Genomic DNA, 18,421 nt, shown 5'->3' on the forward strand with positions numbered 1-18,421 from the left:
TGTTCGATTCCCGGCCGTGCAAAATGACGTTGTGTCCTTGGGCAAGGCACTTCACCCTACAAACCTCGGGGGGAATGTCCCTGTACTTACTGTCAGTCGCTCTGGATAAGAGCGTCTGCTAAATGACTAAATGTAAATGTAAGAGAATATTCATCTAGGGCCAATAACGAGGGTAATTACATAGTAGAAAAATAATATAAAGAATGTCCATGAAAAATGGAAAATCTAGTTATTTCCTGGGCAGTGACTTTTCATCTCATACAAAGCATTATGGGTAAATACAAGGTAGCTGATATAACCAAGCTGTATCTTTCTCTGGTTTATGTCCAAGGGCCTCCAATACACAGCTAAGGCGAAAGATATACAGCAAAATCTAAATTAATGCAAAGGTTAAAGCACAACCATAAATCTGGCCAATCAGAGGGGGTGCCGTTAAACTAAACAGCCTTACACTACATCCAAATAACAGACAATAACAGGGCAATGCCCCAAACAGCTTCCTCAATTACTGGTATATGCACAGACAGTTTTCAGAAAGTTTCTAATTAGGTACCTGTACTGTAGATAAGCCAGCCAGACAGTCGAATGGGTGGTTGACAGTGAGGGGTCCAGTGTGCTAAACTTGTCCACTTAAGCTGTCCACCCACCTCACCTCTATCCCTTCATTCATCTTTGCTGTATTTGCTCCTTGCTTTCATCTTTTCCTTTCCTCCAACCTCCTTTACAGAGGCAGGTCTGTGCTGTTGTGGCGAGTCTTTCTTGAGGTCCCATCGTCCCTGGGAAGAGCTTTCTGCAGGTTAGACATGGCTGCTGTTTTCTTCAGGTCGATGACTGCGTAGAAATCACTTCGTCGGGGTGCCTGGGGACCACATTTAAGGGGTGGTAGGCGCTGGTGCTGTGGCTGGGGTTGGGTACCCCCAACACCATGAGGCTGACATGGTGGCTCTCCCTCCAAGTCCACCTGGATGTAGTTAAGCTGCCCCGAGGGAGGCATATGGCCGTGCTCGCACCCTCCCACCCCTACCCCAGATCTTCTGCGAAAATCAAAGCTGAATATTCGCCCTCCTCTGTCTGACTGGCATGGCTGGGGGTGTGGGGGGCAGGCGTGTCGGAGCCGGGGTGGTTGAACCTGCTCTGTGTTGACGTAGTTCTGCAGGGCATCCCGGTGGATCCCCCCGCCATCCTGATGGTAACCATTGGGTGTGCTGGGACCTTCTGAAAACTCATACTCATCAAAGTCCTCCTCCTCCTCCTCATACTCCTCATCCTGCTCGTCATCTTCCTCATCCTGCTCCTCGTCCCTCTGCAGAGCACGATATTCCCACACTGGGGGCAGGGAGGGTAGGTTCTCATAGTTGAGCAGAGCTGTCCGCCGGTGACCTCCACCCATACCCCGCTCACAGGGGTAGCCCTGCGGAGGCAATGATGAGGGGCCATGGAGGTGTGGGTGGGACATGGGGTGGGAGTGACTGTCTCCAGTGGTGCTGCTGCTGCTACTGGAGCCCACAGACTGGGATACACTGCTGGGACTGAGTCTCAGCCTGCGACTCCTACTCAGGCCGTTAATGTTCTCGTAGGTAAGTTGGCTACCCTGACAGCCCTCCTGATGCTCATGGCTTGGATGCCGGTGCATGAGGTGTTGGTAGTGATGATAAGAGTTGCACATGTGCAGAGGAGGCTCGTCACCCTCTGTTTCTGAGCCTGTTGCACCCTCTACTGGCCGCAGAACATGGGGATTATGCCCATGTCTTTCCCTTTCTCGCTCTCTTTCCAGTAGATGACGTTGGGCTGGAGTAGGTCCCAACATGAATTTGACCTCCTGTGAGGAAGGCTGTAAGAATACCTGGGGATCTTTGCGTTCCTCCAACGGACAGCAGTGCATGCTGGACTGGCCACCTCCTTGCCCCCCCACAGTCATGGAGCTGCGTGCCGGCTCAGGAAAAGAGCTAGGCCGCACCTCTGGTAGGGAGTGCACACAGTGTCGACTGGAGAGGTCCCCATCCACACTAACAGTGTTCACGTAGGTGTGTGCCTTTTGTAGAAGAAAAACAGTGTTTCGTAAGCCCTCCAACAGTTACAGCATCAGTGGAGAATGAAGATTAAAGGTGAAAATGTTAACAGTTCTCCCTTACCTGGTCCTCAAGGCCCATGAGGCTGTGGCCATGATCGTCAGCCAGAGAAGGCTGGGAAGAGTCAGCTCGGATAGGGTATCCAGGGTAACCATTAGGGAAACCCTGGACAGGGAATGCTGGAGCTGCAGACAGATGACAGTATAATGACTACCTTTACATGTCCACAATACTAATGACTAACAACTGTGTGTCAGACGTCCCCAGACTTATGTGTTGTAGGTTTAGTAAGACTTAGCAAGTGTGTGTATTTCGTTGTGTAGATGTCTCACTGTTGGGGGTTTGAGGTGTGCGGGGAATGTCCATTTCTGGAGTGTGGCCACTGCGACTCATCATCATAGGCTCTTCCACCACATTGATGCTATTGCACTGCATTAGCTCCTGGAGCAGGTTGAAGATCTCCTCTGCCCGGGAACACTTAAAAGCAAATATTCCTGATGGAAAAAGAAACATTTCGATAGAAAAATTTGATTTAACAAATTGTAGTTATGTGTTTGCTGGAAGTTGTGAGAAACTGTTGTCCAAATGTCCAAATTATATTCATTAGTTTGGTGTTGAATAATAAAACAACAGTGTGAAACTAAGCAATAGTATGAATGATTGAGATGGTGCCTAAGAGATAGAGGTTAAACAACTGTTAGAACAGCCTTAGAACTACTTAGCTTTAACAGTAGATTCAAAGTGACAATGCAAGCACTAACACAAAGTTCACAATGGAACTTAACTTAGTTTACTACAGCAGTGCAGGAATCATTCGACTGTAGACCAGGTTACTCACCCTGTCCAGTTTGGCAACGCCTTCCACTCTCAAAAGAAAAGAGGTTGGAGTCATAGCCGTAGCGGCGCAGACAGAGGTAGGGCCACCGAATGGCATCCCTCTTGCGTGTGTGCAGAATGAGCTCTGTCTGGGTGAGCTCCATGGTCCCAGAGCCCAGTTCATTGCCTTCATCATCAACATTAGTTACCTGTCATGGAAAACATGTCATATTTTATCACTGTACAATTAACATCATTTCATCTCATGCCAACCGTATCAATCCTGTATTCAGAAAGGAAAGTGTCTAAATTGTGTGTTTAAATTAGGAATACAGATAGTTGTGGGGGTATAATGTGCAAAACAACATTTAAAAGTGAATACAGTAAAAATATCTTCAATGCAAACATTGTACACAAACCTTTATTTTAAAACAATCAAACTGTCTATCTTAAGTAAAACAATACATTGTAAAAAAGAGTGTTGACAAGCAGACAACCTTAAATTTGGTGAGATGGTTGTCTCTGATGCGGTCTCTGTATAGGCAGCTCCAACAGCTCCCCATAACTTCAGCAGGCCAGCTGAAACCTGACAACAGATGGAAGTGAAAACAAACCAAGCAGATTTGACTAAAAAAAGTAAGGGACAGCCTAGGTGAATGAGAACTTGTCCATCATTTTTCAATTGGTCTACTAGTCACAGCATCTTACATTTTGACTCATTACACACACAATGTTTTTACCCAGTCCAGGCCATCAGTGGTAGGGATCCAAGCATAAATCCCTAAATCTTCTGCTGGGTGTCATGGTGAAAGGAGAGCTGGATGGTTGCATTATAATTTTCAGGAGGAGCATTATTTTCTCTCTCCTATAAGTGAGATGGGCAACAATCTTTGTTAAAACTCATAGGCCTAGTAGACATTAGAAAGAAAACTTTAGATTAAAAAGAGCAGAATCTGATAGAACTCCAAATGGAAGAATCACACCCACAATAATAGGAATAAAAAACATTGACAATGCAAATCACAACCTATTGTTATTGTTATTATTATCCTTTAGTGTTTGGTATGGTTAAATAATTTCAATGTGGTGATGTCTACAACTTGTATGCATGTTCTTAGTTACACTCAATCGTCTTAATCAACATGTAAGAGATTGAGAAGAACCCCATGAAGGGTAAAATGAGTGTATGAAAATACCAGTAGTCTTTAAGTATGAAACATCGCATTATCGTAACAAAAGATTCGTTGTAGGCAACTTTCAATGGCCCACCATTATTCAAAGCAAGAATATTTCTAATGACACAAGATTCTGGGCATTTTTTAGTTTGTATCTATGTGTAAGGTAGGTAGCATTTGCCGAGGTCTAAATACGCTAAGCAACGCCAGTCTATATTGGCTATGATGCTAGGATGCTAGCAATACGATGTCTATCAAAATAATGTCTGATAACAAATGAACGTTATCATATTGACATTTTAACACAAAGAATTAAAATGAATAATATCGTAGGCAGCGCGACGACAAACACGCAGTAATACCGATATGTTTTCAATCTGCGGCGCAGTGAACTGCACAGGTAGGCAGTAGGCTACAGAGCAGTTATTTAGGTGAAAAACTGCATTTACACATTGTACAGTATCTTTGGATAAGAATCACCGAGGTTATGCACAGGCTTTATCGTAGATATAACGGGTTGTTGAATTAAGACAGCGGGGGTTTGCTACTCACATGTCTGACAAGGATTGTGATACGAAACTACCGAGAATAGTGAAGGCTGCAAATTAATTGTCGGTGGTGCTGGAGGGATCAGATAGCCCACGGGTCGGTTTTTGATAATAGTCCATGGGTTATGGCACTTGTTTAAGAAGAACGGAAAATTAGACTAATTGTGTTCAAATAAAGCCATAAACTGTTTTTTTTTGTCCGCCCCCCTACTGCAGCACGGGCCTCTCTTTGACATTTCCCAACCGTCAGGGTGAGAGTTCACAGACAACGAGGTTTTGTGGAGAGACAAGAAGATGTTGAACGCTGGAGGACCGAGATGAAAGGTGCGACTGTTTGCCTAAGCATGATGAGGTGGGAGGAGGAGCAGATAATCCCAATATGTTAATAAAATGGTTTTCATAATACCCTTCTTAACACAATAACATATCCATTATAAAAATGAAAACCCCTGCTTCATTATTGTAGTTTGTGTGGTAGTATACCTGGCTCATAGCCTATAGCTCCAACTCAACCTCCGATATTTGTCTGTGCAAGCGTTTTTAAATTACATACACATTTTGAACGTATAGGATGGACCCAACATAAACTGACATTGTTTATGTCATTCAGGTATAGCATCTACACTTTGTATGACAGATTTGAAAATAATTCGATAGGCTACAAAGACCTATGCGCCAGAACTGGTAGCCTATCTTTATATTTTACAATATATTAAATATTCTTTCAAACAATACTTTAACGCCAACTGGTTCGTGAGATAAATGGTCCCCAGCTAAAACTACATTATATTTTATTTGTAGACAAATTTGCAAAGCTGGTCGACATAGGCGCATTATTAGCGCAACGTTGAATCTATCCAACATGATGTCTGTCGTTATGAAATGGTCACATTATTTACAAAATCGTCCTGCCTGTAGCATTATGGCAAACCCTGGGAGTGTCCTCGTATAAACCTTCCCTTGTCTGATAAGGAACTCTGACCAGAAAGGGAGAGTTTCATCTGACTGTTTTAGCATGACTTAGCATTACGGTGTAGACAAAAACTAGCGAAAACCCTAATTCTCAATCCTGAAAGAGCGAGCCAGACAAGTGCCCACAATATTGAACTGACAGGTAAGAGTGAATTCGTGTGCTCTAATTGTAGACTATAGCCACCTCTTCCAGTTTACAATGTTCTACACATTGAATGTAGGATATTCGGGATGTTAGGTTTAGTATTGTCGATTATTTATTGCTATCTGTATATTTAGGAAGTTTCACTTATTTAAGCTCAGCATAGATGTAAATTATTTTCCCTGTACTTATATGTTATGTTATGTCAGGTGCTTGCGTTGACTTGTCTTAAGAATTTCAGTGCCCAGTCTAACCTTGTGTTGTTCTGTGTACCTGGCAAATAAAATACTTGAACTTGAACTATTCACAATACAGACTTTTTGTTTCTAAACTGGTAGGTCTGTCTACTATTTCTACTGTGAGAAATAGATATAAACTTAAATTCGAATTTTGTAATAAAATACTTCGAATAATAATAATTCGAAACGGGAAACTGATGTTGTTACATAGAAGTAATACGTTTTTCAAACCCGCTGCTACGTTTACATAGCCTAAGCTAATGAAGTTTCAAGTGAATTTTAAATCACATGCCCCATATCCTCCCTGTAGACATGTGGCTGCCTATGCTAGGACTGACTGCCCTACCACATCTAGGAGGGCTCTATGGAGGCTTCGTCACACGCAAAGAAGTGAAAACTTGGTTTCCCTCTCTTAATAAGCCATGGTGGCGCCCGCCCAACTTTGCATTCCCAATAGTGTGGACAACTCTCTACACAGGCATGGGGTGAGTGATATTGTCCTTCTCCAGTCTCACTGGCAAGCATGCCCCACCCACTCCACCGCTCATGCTACAGCAACACCTGACCGTAGGTAACCCCTTAAAGTATTTCTAAGGCTGATATATACTTAACTAAACATTTCTCAAATGTTAGATATGGATCCTACCTGGTGTGGAAGGAACTAGGAGGTTTTACTGAGGATGCCATGGTGCCAATGGGGCTGTATGGACTTCAACTTGCTCTCAACTGGGCCTGGACACCCATCTTCTTCGGCGCACATAAAATCAAACTGGTATTTAACAAAACTTTATCCGCATGGTTAATTTTTCCATCATCCAGAAAATGATGAGAATACAACACTGTACGGTCATTTCTGGTCTCAACTAAAACTGCGGCAACGGTTTTGATTTAATTCTCCCTCCCTTCCAGGCACTCATAGAGATTGTGATGCTCACTGGAGCGGTGGGAGCCACCATGGTGTCCTGGTATCCTATCAGTTCCACAGCCACACTTATCATGGCACCCTACTTAGCTTGGCTGTGTCTCGCCACCGCACTCAACTACTGTATATGGAGAGACAACCCTGAGGAGGAGAAAGAGGAGTAGCGCTATACAGGCCTTAAACTTGCTTCACTTAAAAATTCAGAAATCCTTATGCTTAATTTGCATTTTCTTAACAATTCAATTATAATCATATATAATTTCTCATATATTCAAGACACCATATAAAATAAAGGGACATTTATGGTAAAATATAACGTATTCATTTGCTTCTTTACTGCACATTCCACTACCATTGCATCCTTCATTTATATTTTTACTATACATTAACACTGAATACTTGCAAGATGTATTTACGAATCTATTGGATGTTGAAACATTAGACTAGTTATATATAAAATAAAAATATTTTGCACTGGTTGCTATACATCTCATTTTTGCTTTGAAAGTCCTCATCTTAATTTGGTTGACTGTTCTATAACTGTATTGAGTACCTTTGTAATTCTAATGAAAAATATGGTTGTTTACATTAGTTTTGTTTAACTTAACTTATTTTTGGACCCCTTATCAAAAGATGTTACATTAGTAAAGAGGAAGCACTCTAGATTTCGGAATTTACAACGTTAACTGAGGTAGCTACATATATAACAACCTTATTAAATATAATAAGAGGTGCTTTATTTTTACAGGAAGAGGCAAATGCAAATATGTAACATTATTTCTCAGAAGGTTTATCCAGACTATCTTCTGGCGCCTTTGAAGAGAATCGCTCCATCATTGTCTTCCATAATCCTTTCTTCTCCTCGTCCATTTGCTGCATGCTTCCTGTAAAAGGAAAAATTTAAAGTTCCTGACAGTAAACTTGATAGTTTCAATTACCACACCCCATCCAAGGTACAAAAAAGTGGATATAACTGGAGGTATAAAATGGGATCTTAATGATTAACATGGCAACAGTCTTAATCCTAGCTACATCCTCAAAAACATCAACCTTACACATAAATAATACTTAAATTGTGTCCATACCTGTTGCCAACAGCATTTTACATTCTTCCAATGTCACACCGGTAAAGCTGGTATCTCGTATGCGAGGAAACTGAGTTAATGGGGAAAACGAGATTTTCATAATTAATGGGTAATTTGTGTTTGTGTAAAATAGCCTAAACAATTCTGTAATACACGAGGTTAACTTTCTGTAAGTGGGTTTACTTACTCTTTCTCTGTACACATTGGTGTTAATCCGGGCCAAACTTTCGTACATTTGATCACACTTTTCTGGGTCCGAAATCTGCAACAACAGTCAGTGTACAAACACATCTCAAATACACTAGTCAGTAAAGCTAGCTAGCTAGCATGTTGTATCTATTCGAAATAAGGTCATTACAGACTATTTGCTGGTGACTGTGCAAGCATGTGCACTCTACCTGTGTGTTTTCACCCTCACGAAATGCATGGGCGACTCTTTGTCGAAGAACGGTCCCTAAATCGCGGCCCTTCTTCGATTCGTCCCTTGGCCATTCTTCGCAGAGTTTCAAGAACCGACGGTACCGTGTAGCAGACATGTTTTGTTATGGAACGCAAATGATGGACGGACCGTCAATGGTAAGGACTAGTGTTACATCAAAATCATTCCCACTGTAAAATTGCCGCATGCTAAAGCAAAAAGCCACAGAAGACAGAACACAGGCATTCAAGATGAGTGGAGCTGGGAAAAAGGGTGCTGTGGGACCATCTGGTGTTGTAGAATGGATTCGTTCTGCTTGCCATTTCGCCACTGATAGAAACGATTTTAGAAGGTGCGTTAACGCCGTTTTGTCGTCCTTTCGTTAACATATCTTAGCAAGTATGGCTGAGGTAAAGAACTACCTACGGATAATGCTAGCTAACTAGCATAGCATAGCTAGTTACCTTTGAATACTGTATCCATGTCAGCGATGCGTTGTTAAGCGATTCCGGAAAGCATGCCTTTCATTCGCCCTTTATCTGTACAGTGTCGAGAGTAGTCAGCTATCGCTAACTTAGTGATGCATTTACACATAACCGCTGTGCTAGTTACTCAACTATTGGTTCGTTAGTTTGACAAGTCATTAGCTTGTAACAGCTAGACTACATAGTGTTACACAAAAGTAGCAATTGTGCACACCGGGATTGATGTTCTAGCCAGACAACAGTACGTCGTCTACATTAGAAATGTAAATCAAAAATGTGTTTTCAGTCTTGATCCAATCAAATGTGTAACATATTTTTACAATGTCCAACCACATTAAATATTGATCTGCATAAATGTGCTGCCAGTACTACATGCGTTAATACAAATTCGTTAATACTTGAGTTTATTGGATGATGCAGTCCAATAAAAGCATTGTTGAATTTGATCTGCTGTTGCAGAATGTAGATAGGTTACATATGACAGCCTAATGAAAATGTATCAACTTAAATGAGTGTGTTGTTTTAATCCAGATATAACCAACTACCATATTTGTATTTCTGTAGGAACCTACTGGTCAATTTGGGCATATTTGCAGCTGGTGTGTGGGTTGCCAGAAACTTGTCAGATTTTGACCTGATGTCTCCACAACCTGTCACGTAATGATGGAGACCATGGGCAGTGTAAGAGGGTCAGTAGACTAAATGCTTTATAGAGAATGTAGCTGTTGATCAAAATAAATTAGATGATTTACAATTATCAGATGTATTGATAATGTTCTAACCTCTTTATTCTTATTTAGGTGTCATGGACCAAACAGGAGCCAAAAGGGATAGGATATTTGTTCAATGACAATATTATTTGTTAACACTTATTAAATATTTTCTGGAAACTGAAATGTTGGCCTTATTGTTAATACTGCGATTTAATACAGTTAACAAGTTTATTCAATAATACATTCTTTACGTCAAACCTGAGGAGTCGTAAGCTGGAACCAACATTTGTGAAGCGGAAGACGGTCGATGTGACACCCATGGCTATTTTAACAAGTCCTGAAGTACACGGAATGGAAACATGTCGAGTTGAAGCAAATTTATTGATAAGCCAGTGCCACTAAAATACTATGGCCACACAGAACCATTTTGTCGCTGCTGCTCAAAAATGGCTGCGTGTTGGAAAGAAATCGCTCTCAATCCCTCGGAGTTTGGACCTGGCTGCTGGAGTCATGGCTGTTAACACAGGTCTGAAGCCTGCACTGCTGTATGATGCCAACTCCGCTCTGGCTGATCAGATCCAAAGTTATCTTACTTCACTACAGTCAGAACAACTCGTATCTAAATCTCTCATAACATTGGACATTAATGGAAATAACCTAATTGTTAATCCATCTTTAACAATGGATCATTTAGAAAAGTTCACAAAGACGACTGTGGCTGTTATTGACGTGCGTCACTCACTGGACCAGCCTTCTATTATCACGGATTTACGGGAGGGAGATTTGGAAGAGATGATTCAGACTTTGCTTACTTTTCTTAAGGATTTTAGACAAGTTTCAGAGGTTAAGACTCCTCTCCTTATTGGGGACCTTTCTGAGACATGGAATCTATGCACCCTCTTTGGGATTCTATTGGGTTACCCAGTTACTTACTGGTTTGATCAAAATGAAAGCTTTGAGAATTGCTTGACTATGACCCCACTTGTGGTGACCAAAGCTCTTGCAACTTGGCAGGTTAACACAGAGTCTCGCCAGTGTTGCCTGTACTCCTTTAGCTCACCAGAGGCCCTGGAGGCAGATACTGTGTCAGTCCTGGATGACTGGACTTCAAGGCTTAAAGAAAGATTTCAGCAGCAGACTGTGTTCTCTGGACTTAATATTTCCAAAACCACTGCCACCTTACCCTCAGTGACACTTTGATTATAGTCTTTCTATCTTCAATCTTTTAGAAACAGAACATAAGTACATTGCAATGACCTTCAACTAGTCATCACCTTATACTAAATCAAAGAGGAAGATCTATTGGAGTAGAACTTGTGTATAAACAGCATTTGAAAAATAAAATGTTAGAGGGACACAATGTCCACTTTCATGAATTAACCTTAAACAAAGATTTCCGACTGCTAAATTTATTAAACTCATGTTTCAACCAAAACACATTACATTATTTACAGTATTACAGCTACAGTTCCTCAAGATAATACCAAGATTCCCGGTGACTGTTTTCATTACAAATGAGTAAAATGCATTCACTTCACCCTATAGTCCTGAAGCTGTTTGCATTGTACAAAGAGGTAGAGTAAAAGCACCTGTTGAGAAGTTATTCCAGGCTCAAGGAGTGAATTCAACTCGTAGTGAGCCCATTTCTGGTTCCATGGTGAGGTCAGAGGGGCAAGATGACAGACAGCACCTCCCCACAGCGTGCACTCAATCGTAGCTCCGCCAGATGATCAGCCCTGGTAGAACCAATGTTCACAATGGCCACTGGGATCTTCATGTCATTGGCTGCTAAAAGAAATCTGTACCCGGAATACACCTGGAAAAAATGTGGCACACCTGTCATATTTGTAATCTGATAATCTAACCCGTAATTATTGCTTCATGGTTAGCCTTGACATCAGCATTTGAGCAACCTTGCCTGCCCTACCTGTAAAGAGGATCCAGCAACTAGTACTGCATCCGATTCAGCCAGTCTTTTATGTACAAAATCCACTGTTGTTCTGTTGACGGAATCCCCAAAAAATGTAACCTCTGGCTTTAGAATCCCTCCACAGCCCTCACAAGAAGGCACTCTGAAGTGGAGGACCTGCTCATCCTCCAGAAAAACGTCCCCGTCTGGTGCGGCTCCACCTGCTTTCGCTCCCCACTCGGGGTTCAGTGTTTCAAAACGCTTTTGGAGCTCCTCTCTGGGAGATACAGCGCCACAGCCAAGGCACACCACCCTAGGATAAAGCATACAGAAAGACTAATAATGCATCCTATGCATTTGTGTGTATGCATTTAAAGTTTTTTTTAGGTCTCTCCCACCTGTGTGTACATCCATGGAGTTCAGTAAGTCTTTTGTGCCCTGCCTTAGAGTGTAGGGCATCCACATTCTGAGTGACCAGCCAGTGCAATTTCCCCCTTTCTTCCCACTGCCTTAAAGCCAAGTGTGCAGAGTTTGGCTTGTGTGATGAGAAATGTGGCCAGCCCACATAGTTCCTAGCCCAGTAACGTTGCCGTGACTTGGCACTACGGACAAACTCTGCGTGTTGCATCGGGCGTCTGTCTGTGCGGGCGTACAGACCCACGCCCTCTGAACGATAGTCTGGAATGCCAGATTCTGTTGAGAGACCAGCACCAGTAATGACGAAGAGGCGTGTAGAACGTGACACAAAAGCTTGCAGCTGCTTCAGAACATGATCATCCATGGTACTACTGGCAGGCACAAAGCTCTGCACCCCAGCAGGAAAAGACAACGCCCGCATCCCAGGTGCCGAACACAGGGTGACTGGTCTCCATAGCTGCCACATCTGTGTCAAGACAACAAAACTTACTTTGTTTGTTACAGAAGTTCATGTATCTGAGAAAATTGTGTTGAAATGTACACAATGTTTTGAAAATGTATTGTGACACTTTTCCTCAGCCCTTCTCAATTCCTTATGACCCCCTGACCTGCACGTTTTTGATATGTCCCTCTTCCAACACACCTTACTCAAATGAACTGGTCGTAATCAGGTTTCTGCAGACCTTGAAGACGACCCTACATCATGTAGATGCAGATGTAACATGCAGGGCTGGGGCAGAGGGTCTCGAGGACCAGGATTCATAAGAAAGACTGTATAACAAGGCTTTGGAAAAGTAGGCTAGCTAACAAGATGCAAGGCAACGTTATTGTACTGTCTGCCGTATATGTGGTTACCTTATGTTATCTGTAAGTAACATTTAACATGTCCTAGGTTTTGAGCTGATTGGCGTTCTCTGTTACCGGTGTTATAACATTATCTTTAAGTCCCTGTCGAATTGTCCTACCAGGGCTAACTAATTTGACACGGAGGTAGAAAAAGAAGACCTGTCTATACTAGGTCAAAGGCAATGCTCCGATAACTATCGATAGCTTCCATTTTAGTAGAGTAGTGCCAAAGCTTATACGCAGTGAAATGTACAAGTCAAAGTGAACTACTGGTAAATTAATGTAATTATTACCTTGACCTTAAAGCTGAGACGGTATCGTGCTAGTTAGTTTCTTAAACATTATGCGTTCCGGTTTTTGTTCTAGGCGGACAATTGAATGAAGAACACACCAGTTAAAGTTCAAATGTAAGCAACAACATCCTCCCGATATGCACCTCCCACACAAGTTAGGACTGTTCTTTTTAAAAACCACAAGCTTAAAAGCACGCAGGACAATCGTAATTATTAGCACCAAATTATGCTGGAACAATAGCAGAGACCGTCATTAATACAAGTACATCAATCGCCTTGAATTAAACACATTTGCGAAACCGCGTGAGTACCTGAATTGTAAAAGACGACTGTAACCATAGATACTCATACATCTTAAAATATGTTTAATCAAATCGAGACACAGGTATCAGCCTTTATTGGCCTCCAAGTCCTCTCCATCACGCTCATGTTTTCTTCCATCTGCCTCAGAAAATGCTGCAGATGTCCTGGTTGCAAAATTCCAAAATGTCTGTAAGAGAAGGATACATAACCTACATTAGGTGTATTAACATAGACATAGCCTATTAATGTATATGACATTGTAACAAAGAAAATGTGATACACAAGTAAAAGGTCTCACCAGAATGTGTGCAGTTGAATACAGTCTCTGCTTGTCTGTAAAAGTCCTCCCCAAGGATAGTGCGATAGTCCAGATGACTGGTGTGGACCAGGCACTTTGTAGCATCTTTGAAAAGCAGGTCACTCTCTCCATACTGCTCAGACTGAAAGAGTCTAAACTCAGTACCCTGGTTGGCTGCCAGAGTCTCCTATGGGGAGAGGAAATATTAGAATCATTTTGAATAGATAAAACAATGTTTGATAAATATCTCTAATAAATAAATATCTCTCATAGACAACCACACAAAGAAATGCGGCAGAGAAGATTATAAAAAAATAACAATTAGTCTCTGACCTGTGACTTCATGAGGAAATCATACACACGGGCAGTGAGCACAGGACGAGTCATAATAATATTGGGAGGGATGGTTCCTAAATTACAACTCTCCCATTCTGACAAAGGAGCACGACGGCCATCCCCACACAGAAGCTCAAAGTCCCAGGGCAACCACCCCTCTGCCCAACCACTGGTGCTCAGACCTAGGACACAACAGGACAAAAGAAAACTACAACACAGAGTACATGACCATGTAACAGAGGGAAAAGACCAGAATATACTATATCTACACCTCTGGTCTCATGTACATGAGTAATAGTTTATATACATAAGACCATGTGTGTGGGAGTATTCGTATCTCACTTAGGATATTTGTCTCCAGGTTGTGCTGCTCAAGGAAGGCCACATCTCCATAGCTTTTGCCACTGGCATCTCCAACCAGGCACCTGCAAAACAGTGAGGGTAATATAAAGGGTAAGATTGTGTGAAGCATATAAATTGAACAATTCTACTTTTTTACTGAACTGAAAACATACAGTCACCTTAAAGCCCCCATATTTCCATAGTAGCGTTCATTGTGATTGTCTGCGCAACGTTTGGTGGCAGCCTCCACTGTGCCACCCATGCACACTTTACACAGATTCCCCTGGGAGCCAGGGAGGCACCCCTTCCAGAACACTTCATTGTACACTTTAAGAGAACACAGAGGATGGAATGTCACCATATAGACTGTGTGCAAAAACGATGTGTCTACTTTTCTACTGGGTTTTAACATTCTAGTCAATGAGCAGAGCTTTGTTATTTCAGACGTAAGTCATACAAGACATATGCCTACTACATGAGGCCATAGAGCGAAATAGAGTAGGTTTGTTAAGAGACTTCCAGTCAGGAACAATACCTTTTGTAGGGTCACATGTGGATGTACTGTTGTGCTCTAGGCTCAGGTGGTACTGGTAGGGAAGGATCCAGCCAGCAGGACTGTACATATGACCATGGCAGGAGCGTCGGCCTCCAAGGGTCCCAAAAGAAACACTTCTGCTGGAGCGTTTCACCACTGCCACCCCCAACACAGGTGGTAACACTAAGGGAAACAGAGAACAGCTCACAACAGGACATGTACAGTCACGGTACTCTTTAAGTATTTATGCATACTATAGTGGAATATGATCATATCTATGTAGTATATAATATTACTATGCCATGTTCATGCCTGTATCATATCAGCTCACCATCCGTCTCTAAGTGGACCGCTCCATCAGGTCCTCCCTCAGAAGGAACACATGTTGTCCCTAAGAAAGGCAGATACACACAAGCCATTAAATGATAAAAGAGCATTAATGATCAGAAGCTACTTCTGATTATGATTGCATTACTTGTTAAATGTAATAAGTCAGCTATGCAGAAAGAATGCTCCCTCCTGTGATGGAGGGTAATGTATACAAATTCACTAGAAAGTTAAGATTAGGATCAAACCGTAAAATTCTGTTACAACCGGAACAAGGCCACATTTTCCAGCAATAAAGGCATGTGTGGCATCCAGCGAGACAGCGTCCACTTCATCTCTCTGAAAGTGTGGATTATGGTGGGGGTTTTATCTTATATGAGAAAGCATGATACATCTTTATGACTGTGATTAAAGGCTATGGTTAGTGAGCTGTCCTGTAAAAAATGTGCAACTTACCTTGATCTTCTCTACACAGTCACTCATTGAGACAGCTCTGACACACACCAATGGGTCTGACTTTATACTGAGGGCCCATTTCTCACATTTTGCCTGCTCTGCATTGCTGATACAGCACCAACGCACAACACTGTCCTCCAGTGAGCTACCTTCACACACACACACACAAACACACACAAACACACACACACACACACACATACAGTTAGACCTTTTGATAGTCATTCTAAACTACCAGCATACTCAGGCAATTATGAGTACATTGGAGTGGAGACATACCTTCATGTCCGAGGCCTTTGAGGAGAGCAACATAATCCAAACCGAGGACCTGACTGATGTCCTTGTCATCTGGTAGAATAGCCAGTTTCTGTGTCACATCCTTGAAAAGCAGATCACTAGAACCGAAGGGAGCTGACTCAAATAGCTGAAAGCGCTGCTTCTCTCTTCCTCGTTGGCCAAAGGCCATCTGACAAAGATTATTTTCTCAGCAACAGATATAGATATAAGACAGACACGAGTTGGTGCCAAATATGGGTCCACATGATTTATATTTGGCAGGATATAACTGTTCTCAGATCCTTTATTGGCTGAGGAAGTAATGAAAACATTGCTACCTGTGTTGCCACCAGGAACTTGCGGGCAGTCTTCCGATTGTTTAATCGTGTGACCACCCCTCCTCCTGGACCACGACCCAGGTTGCAGATCCTGAACTGACTTAGTGGAGCCTGAGTGCCATCTGTACACAGCAAGCTGAAATCCTTCCTATCACTCTCTATCAGAGGAAAGACATGAGGGACACATGACAGTTGTATTAGATCTTTTTAGACAGATTTTGGTCCAGTCATGAGAGTTGTAAGAGTTTGAATGACTCAAAATGCACCAAACAATGACAAAAAGTCAACTAACCATCAATACTTTCCAGAGCAGTGTGTTCAACAAAAGCAACATCCCCTGCTCCTGTCTTCAAACATCTAGAAAGGATTCAGAAGTTTTAGTTGGTACTGATTGTTCCTTCCCTACAGTCAACAGTATGCCTGAAATGTTTGCAATTATATGGTCCACATTTACTGGTGTTGCGTGTAATACTACAGGTAAAATTTTTGGTTCCCCAGTAATGCCCCTCCCATCTGACCTGAGTGCTCCCTGGCTGTTATAGAAGGGTTCACTATGGGATGTCTCACAGTGGTAGTTACGATGGCGAATGTAAGACTTCTCCCCCTGACAGAGGGCACAGAGGGCGGTTGCCATGCCAGCTGCCCCAGGGACACAGCTGGCACTGAAGAAGGCACTAACAGCTGAGGAGAGGATGAGATGAGATCCTGACGTCACTGAATCATCTCAGTATCTAACTTCATTCTCTCCTATACAAATCCTAACAAGAAAGCTCTATTGTTGCCCGGTCTAAATTTGCTTCTCTCCTTCATGTTAATAGGTCTCTTTACCCTGGCTCAGCGGTTGGTCCTCGGCCCAGGTTAGGTAGTTACGAGACAGCAGGAAGCCCAGTGGCAGACTCCAGCCCGCTGTCCAGCGGGCTCCACTGTGACAGCTCCTGTGGCCCTGTAGGGAGCGCAGGTCTAGGGTCCTGTTTCTCACCACAGCCACAGCCAGAATACAGCCACCTTGTGAAACACAGGGCAGAGGGAAGCACTGTGATGATGTTCATGATGTACATGCTGACACTAAGGACAACAGGAAGAACCATGAGGAAATACTATCTTGATTACCTACCTTCATTGTAGATCTCCTTGGCAATGGCAGTCAGACCAAACTGCTTCACAGCAGTGTAAACCTCCCCTGCATCTAACGTAACCACGTCAGCACGATTTGCCTGGGGGGGAAAAAACACATTAGCCCCATATCCAAACAGAATGGATTGATAAATGTTGAGTGTTAAGTAAGATAAATGTCAGCAATAATGCAACTTCTACGGTCTCACCCTGATTTTGTTGATGCAGTCAGTGGTGCTGTAAGCACGCACACAGGAGAGCCTGGCAAAGGCTGCCACAGCAGCAGGAGGTAACACTGCGACCAGTGCTTTGGCCAGCTCCGCACACTTCCTGTGCTCTGGGTCGGACACGGTGCACCACCGCATCTTCTTAGCTGTGACCCAGAAAGCCCAAGTAGAAACTCAGTGACCAACTGACACCGCCACAAATATCCACATTCATTTGTCAGGAGTAAGAAAATAACTTGGATTAGCTGCATGGTAGATGCTAGCTGTGGTTTCTTCAATAAAACAGTAAAACACCTGGGAATAAATACATCCTTAAAAATCAGGTCAACAGAAATAAACAGGCCAGTCCCAAAATGTTTTCCGAATAGTTAAAAGATGATAGTTTGTTATGAATGTTTATGTAAAAAGAGCTTCTGTATTTGTTTATCTTTTTGTCACTAGGGATAAATATAGTTTGTTGCAAATAAATACATCAGTTTAATGGGTAATCATTGATATTCAGCTCTTAAGACACTTACCCAAACCGAAGTGGAAATAGATGAAACTGATAAGAATGACAAGAACTGCCCGCATGATGGTCACTTATTAAGGATATTACCGTCCAACAAAGACATAAACGCCGTCAGTTTTACATAACAGGGACAGATGTTTTTTTCTGATCTCAAATCCGTTTGAATACTTCAGCATGTCAGTTAACAGTATTGTCGCAACCACGAGCGACGCAGTGTTGAAGCAAGTTGAAATAACAGTATTGTGCAAGACTCAAGAATAGTAGGCTGAAAGCAGCTTTGAACACATATGGAAACAATTTCCTACCAGCT

At 42.4% G+C, this 18,421-nt stretch overlaps 6 protein-coding genes and 1 long non-coding RNA gene across 10 annotated transcripts; 3 read left to right on the top strand and 4 right to left on the bottom strand.

Annotated features, from left to right (window-relative positions):
• Positions 1-70: 70 nt before the first annotated feature.
• frs3 (fibroblast growth factor receptor substrate 3) lies at positions 71-4,867 on the bottom strand. 2 transcript variants are annotated; one of them, XM_047025224.1, is made up of 7 exons: positions 4,613-4,867; positions 3,626-3,750; positions 3,383-3,471; positions 2,908-3,094; positions 2,402-2,563; positions 2,133-2,254; positions 71-2,032 (listed from the first exon to the last, which is right to left on the bottom strand). In XM_047025224.1, exons 3-7 carry the CDS (start codon positions 3,446-3,448, stop codon positions 722-724), a joined length of 1,848 nt encoding a protein of 615 aa, XP_046881180.1. In that variant the 5' UTR covers positions 3,449-3,471; positions 3,626-3,750; positions 4,613-4,867; the 3' UTR covers positions 71-721. The 2 variants fall into 2 exon arrangements, with proteins under 2 accessions (XP_046881180.1, XP_046881181.1); XM_047025225.1 differs by having other exon boundaries at positions 3,594-3,750.
• Positions 4,868-5,492: 625 nt separating this feature from the next.
• On the top strand, positions 5,493-7,362 carry tspo (translocator protein). Its single transcript, XM_047024900.1, has 4 exons — positions 5,493-5,722; positions 6,272-6,446; positions 6,595-6,733; positions 6,871-7,362. Exons 2-4 carry the CDS (start codon positions 6,274-6,276, stop codon positions 7,045-7,047), a joined length of 489 nt encoding a protein of 162 aa, XP_046880856.1. The 5' UTR covers positions 5,493-5,722; positions 6,272-6,273; the 3' UTR covers positions 7,048-7,362.
• Positions 7,363-7,598: 236 nt separating this feature from the next.
• On the bottom strand, positions 7,599-8,606 carry LOC124470790 (ubiquinol-cytochrome-c reductase complex assembly factor 2). Its single transcript, XM_047024899.1, has 4 exons — positions 8,367-8,606; positions 8,156-8,230; positions 7,969-8,038; positions 7,599-7,767 (listed from the first exon to the last, which is right to left on the bottom strand). The coding sequence occupies exons 1-4, from the start codon at positions 8,502-8,504 to the stop codon at positions 7,658-7,660; spliced, it is 393 nt and encodes a 130-aa protein (XP_046880855.1). The 5' UTR covers positions 8,505-8,606; the 3' UTR covers positions 7,599-7,657.
• Positions 8,607-8,647: 41 nt separating this feature from the next.
• On the top strand, positions 8,648-10,926 carry c9h1orf74 (chromosome 9 C1orf74 homolog). Its single transcript, XM_047024898.1, has 3 exons — positions 8,648-8,738; positions 9,436-9,560; positions 9,672-10,926. The coding sequence occupies exon 3, from the start codon at positions 9,993-9,995 to the stop codon at positions 10,782-10,784; it is 792 nt and encodes a 263-aa protein (XP_046880854.1). The 5' UTR covers positions 8,648-8,738; positions 9,436-9,560; positions 9,672-9,992; the 3' UTR covers positions 10,785-10,926.
• A 51-nt stretch (positions 10,927-10,977) lies between these two features.
• On the bottom strand, positions 10,978-13,123 carry sirt4 (sirtuin 4). 2 transcript variants are annotated; one of them, XM_047024896.1, is made up of 4 exons: positions 13,050-13,123; positions 11,892-12,376; positions 11,512-11,806; positions 10,978-11,400 (listed from the first exon to the last, which is right to left on the bottom strand). In XM_047024896.1, the coding sequence occupies exons 2-4, from the start codon at positions 12,374-12,376 to the stop codon at positions 11,248-11,250; spliced, it is 933 nt and encodes a 310-aa protein (XP_046880852.1). In that variant the 5' UTR covers positions 13,050-13,123; the 3' UTR covers positions 10,978-11,247. The 2 variants fall into 2 exon arrangements, with proteins under 2 accessions (XP_046880852.1, XP_046880853.1); XM_047024897.1 differs by lacking the exon at positions 13,050-13,123 and adding an exon at positions 12,554-12,748.
• Positions 13,124-13,268: 145 nt separating this feature from the next.
• LOC124470792 lies at positions 13,269-17,164 on the top strand. Of its 2 annotated transcripts, none has more exons than XR_006956455.1 (3): positions 13,269-13,352; positions 14,348-14,439; positions 17,079-17,164. It is a non-coding gene; the product is annotated as an uncharacterized LOC124470792 (long non-coding RNA). The 2 variants fall into 2 exon arrangements; XR_006956456.1 differs by lacking the exon at positions 17,079-17,164 and adding an exon at positions 14,904-14,987.
• Positions 13,392-18,366, bottom strand: sxph (saxiphilin). Its single transcript, XM_047024895.1, has 17 exons — positions 18,119-18,366; positions 17,583-17,746; positions 17,375-17,474; positions 17,089-17,265; positions 16,779-16,941; positions 16,553-16,617; positions 16,261-16,418; positions 15,926-16,112; positions 15,647-15,795; positions 15,439-15,529; positions 15,195-15,254; positions 14,864-15,046; positions 14,508-14,655; positions 14,329-14,411; positions 13,984-14,168; positions 13,651-13,837; positions 13,392-13,539 (listed from the first exon to the last, which is right to left on the bottom strand). The coding sequence occupies exons 1-17, from the start codon at positions 18,171-18,173 to the stop codon at positions 13,496-13,498; spliced, it is 2,199 nt and encodes a 732-aa protein (XP_046880851.1). The 5' UTR covers positions 18,174-18,366; the 3' UTR covers positions 13,392-13,495.
• Positions 18,367-18,421: the final 55 nt, after the last annotated feature.

Source organism: Hypomesus transpacificus, chromosome 9 (genome assembly GCF_021917145.1).
Source record: "Hypomesus transpacificus isolate Combined female chromosome 9, fHypTra1, whole genome shotgun sequence".
Classification (NCBI taxonomy): domain Eukaryota; kingdom Metazoa; phylum Chordata; class Actinopteri; order Osmeriformes; family Osmeridae; genus Hypomesus; species Hypomesus transpacificus.

Excerpts from the sequence above, each read along its gene's own strand:
- frs3 (XM_047025224.1), bottom strand. The coding sequence starts at position 3,448 with ATGGGGAGCTGTTGGAGCTGCCTATACAGAGACCGCATCAGAGACAAC. Across the intron at positions 3,095-3,382 it reads ACCATCTCACCAAATTTAAG|GTAACTAATGTTGATGATGA; the intron begins GTTGTCTGCTTG and ends TTTCCATGACAG. Across the intron at positions 2,564-2,907 it reads GCGTTGCCAAACTGGACAGG|GAATATTTGCTTTTAAGTGT; the intron begins GTGAGTAACCTG and ends TTTTTCCATCAG.
- tspo (XM_047024900.1), top strand. The coding sequence starts at position 6,274 with ATGTGGCTGCCTATGCTAGGACTGACTGCCCTACCACATCTAGGAGGG. Across the intron at positions 6,447-6,594 it reads ACTCTCTACACAGGCATGGG|ATATGGATCCTACCTGGTGT; the intron begins GTGAGTGATATT and ends CTCAAATGTTAG. Across the intron at positions 6,734-6,870 it reads GCGCACATAAAATCAAACTG|GCACTCATAGAGATTGTGAT; the intron begins GTATTTAACAAA and ends CCTCCCTTCCAG.
- LOC124470790 (XM_047024899.1), bottom strand. The coding sequence starts at position 8,504 with ATGTCTGCTACACGGTACCGTCGGTTCTTGAAACTCTGCGAAGAATGG. Across the intron at positions 8,039-8,155 it reads CCAATGTGTACAGAGAAAGA|TTTCCTCGCATACGAGATAC; the intron begins GTAAGTAAACCC and ends CCATTAACTCAG. Across the intron at positions 7,768-7,968 it reads TAAAATGCTGTTGGCAACAG|GAAGCATGCAGCAAATGGAC; the intron begins GTATGGACACAA and ends TTCCTTTTACAG.
- c9h1orf74 (XM_047024898.1), top strand. The coding sequence starts at position 9,993 with ATGGCCACACAGAACCATTTTGTCGCTGCTGCTCAAAAATGGCTGCGT.
- sirt4 (XM_047024896.1), bottom strand. The coding sequence starts at position 12,376 with ATGTGGCAGCTATGGAGACCAGTCACCCTGTGTTCGGCACCTGGGATG. Across the intron at positions 11,807-11,891 it reads CTCCATGGATGTACACACAG|GGTGGTGTGCCTTGGCTGTG; the intron begins GTGGGAGAGACC and ends GCTTTATCCTAG. Across the intron at positions 11,401-11,511 it reads TTGCTGGATCCTCTTTACAG|GTGTATTCCGGGTACAGATT; the intron begins GTAGGGCAGGCA and ends CATTTTTTCCAG.
- sxph (XM_047024895.1), bottom strand. The coding sequence starts at position 18,173 with ATGCGGGCAGTTCTTGTCATTCTTATCAGTTTCATCTATTTCCACTTC. Across the intron at positions 16,419-16,552 it reads TGCTCTGGAAAGTATTGATG|AGAGTGATAGGAAGGATTTC; the intron begins GTTAGTTGACTT and ends TTCCTCTGATAG. Across the intron at positions 14,169-14,328 it reads CCTGGAGACAAATATCCTAA|GTCTGAGCACCAGTGGTTGG; the intron begins GTGAGATACGAA and ends GTTGTGTCCTAG.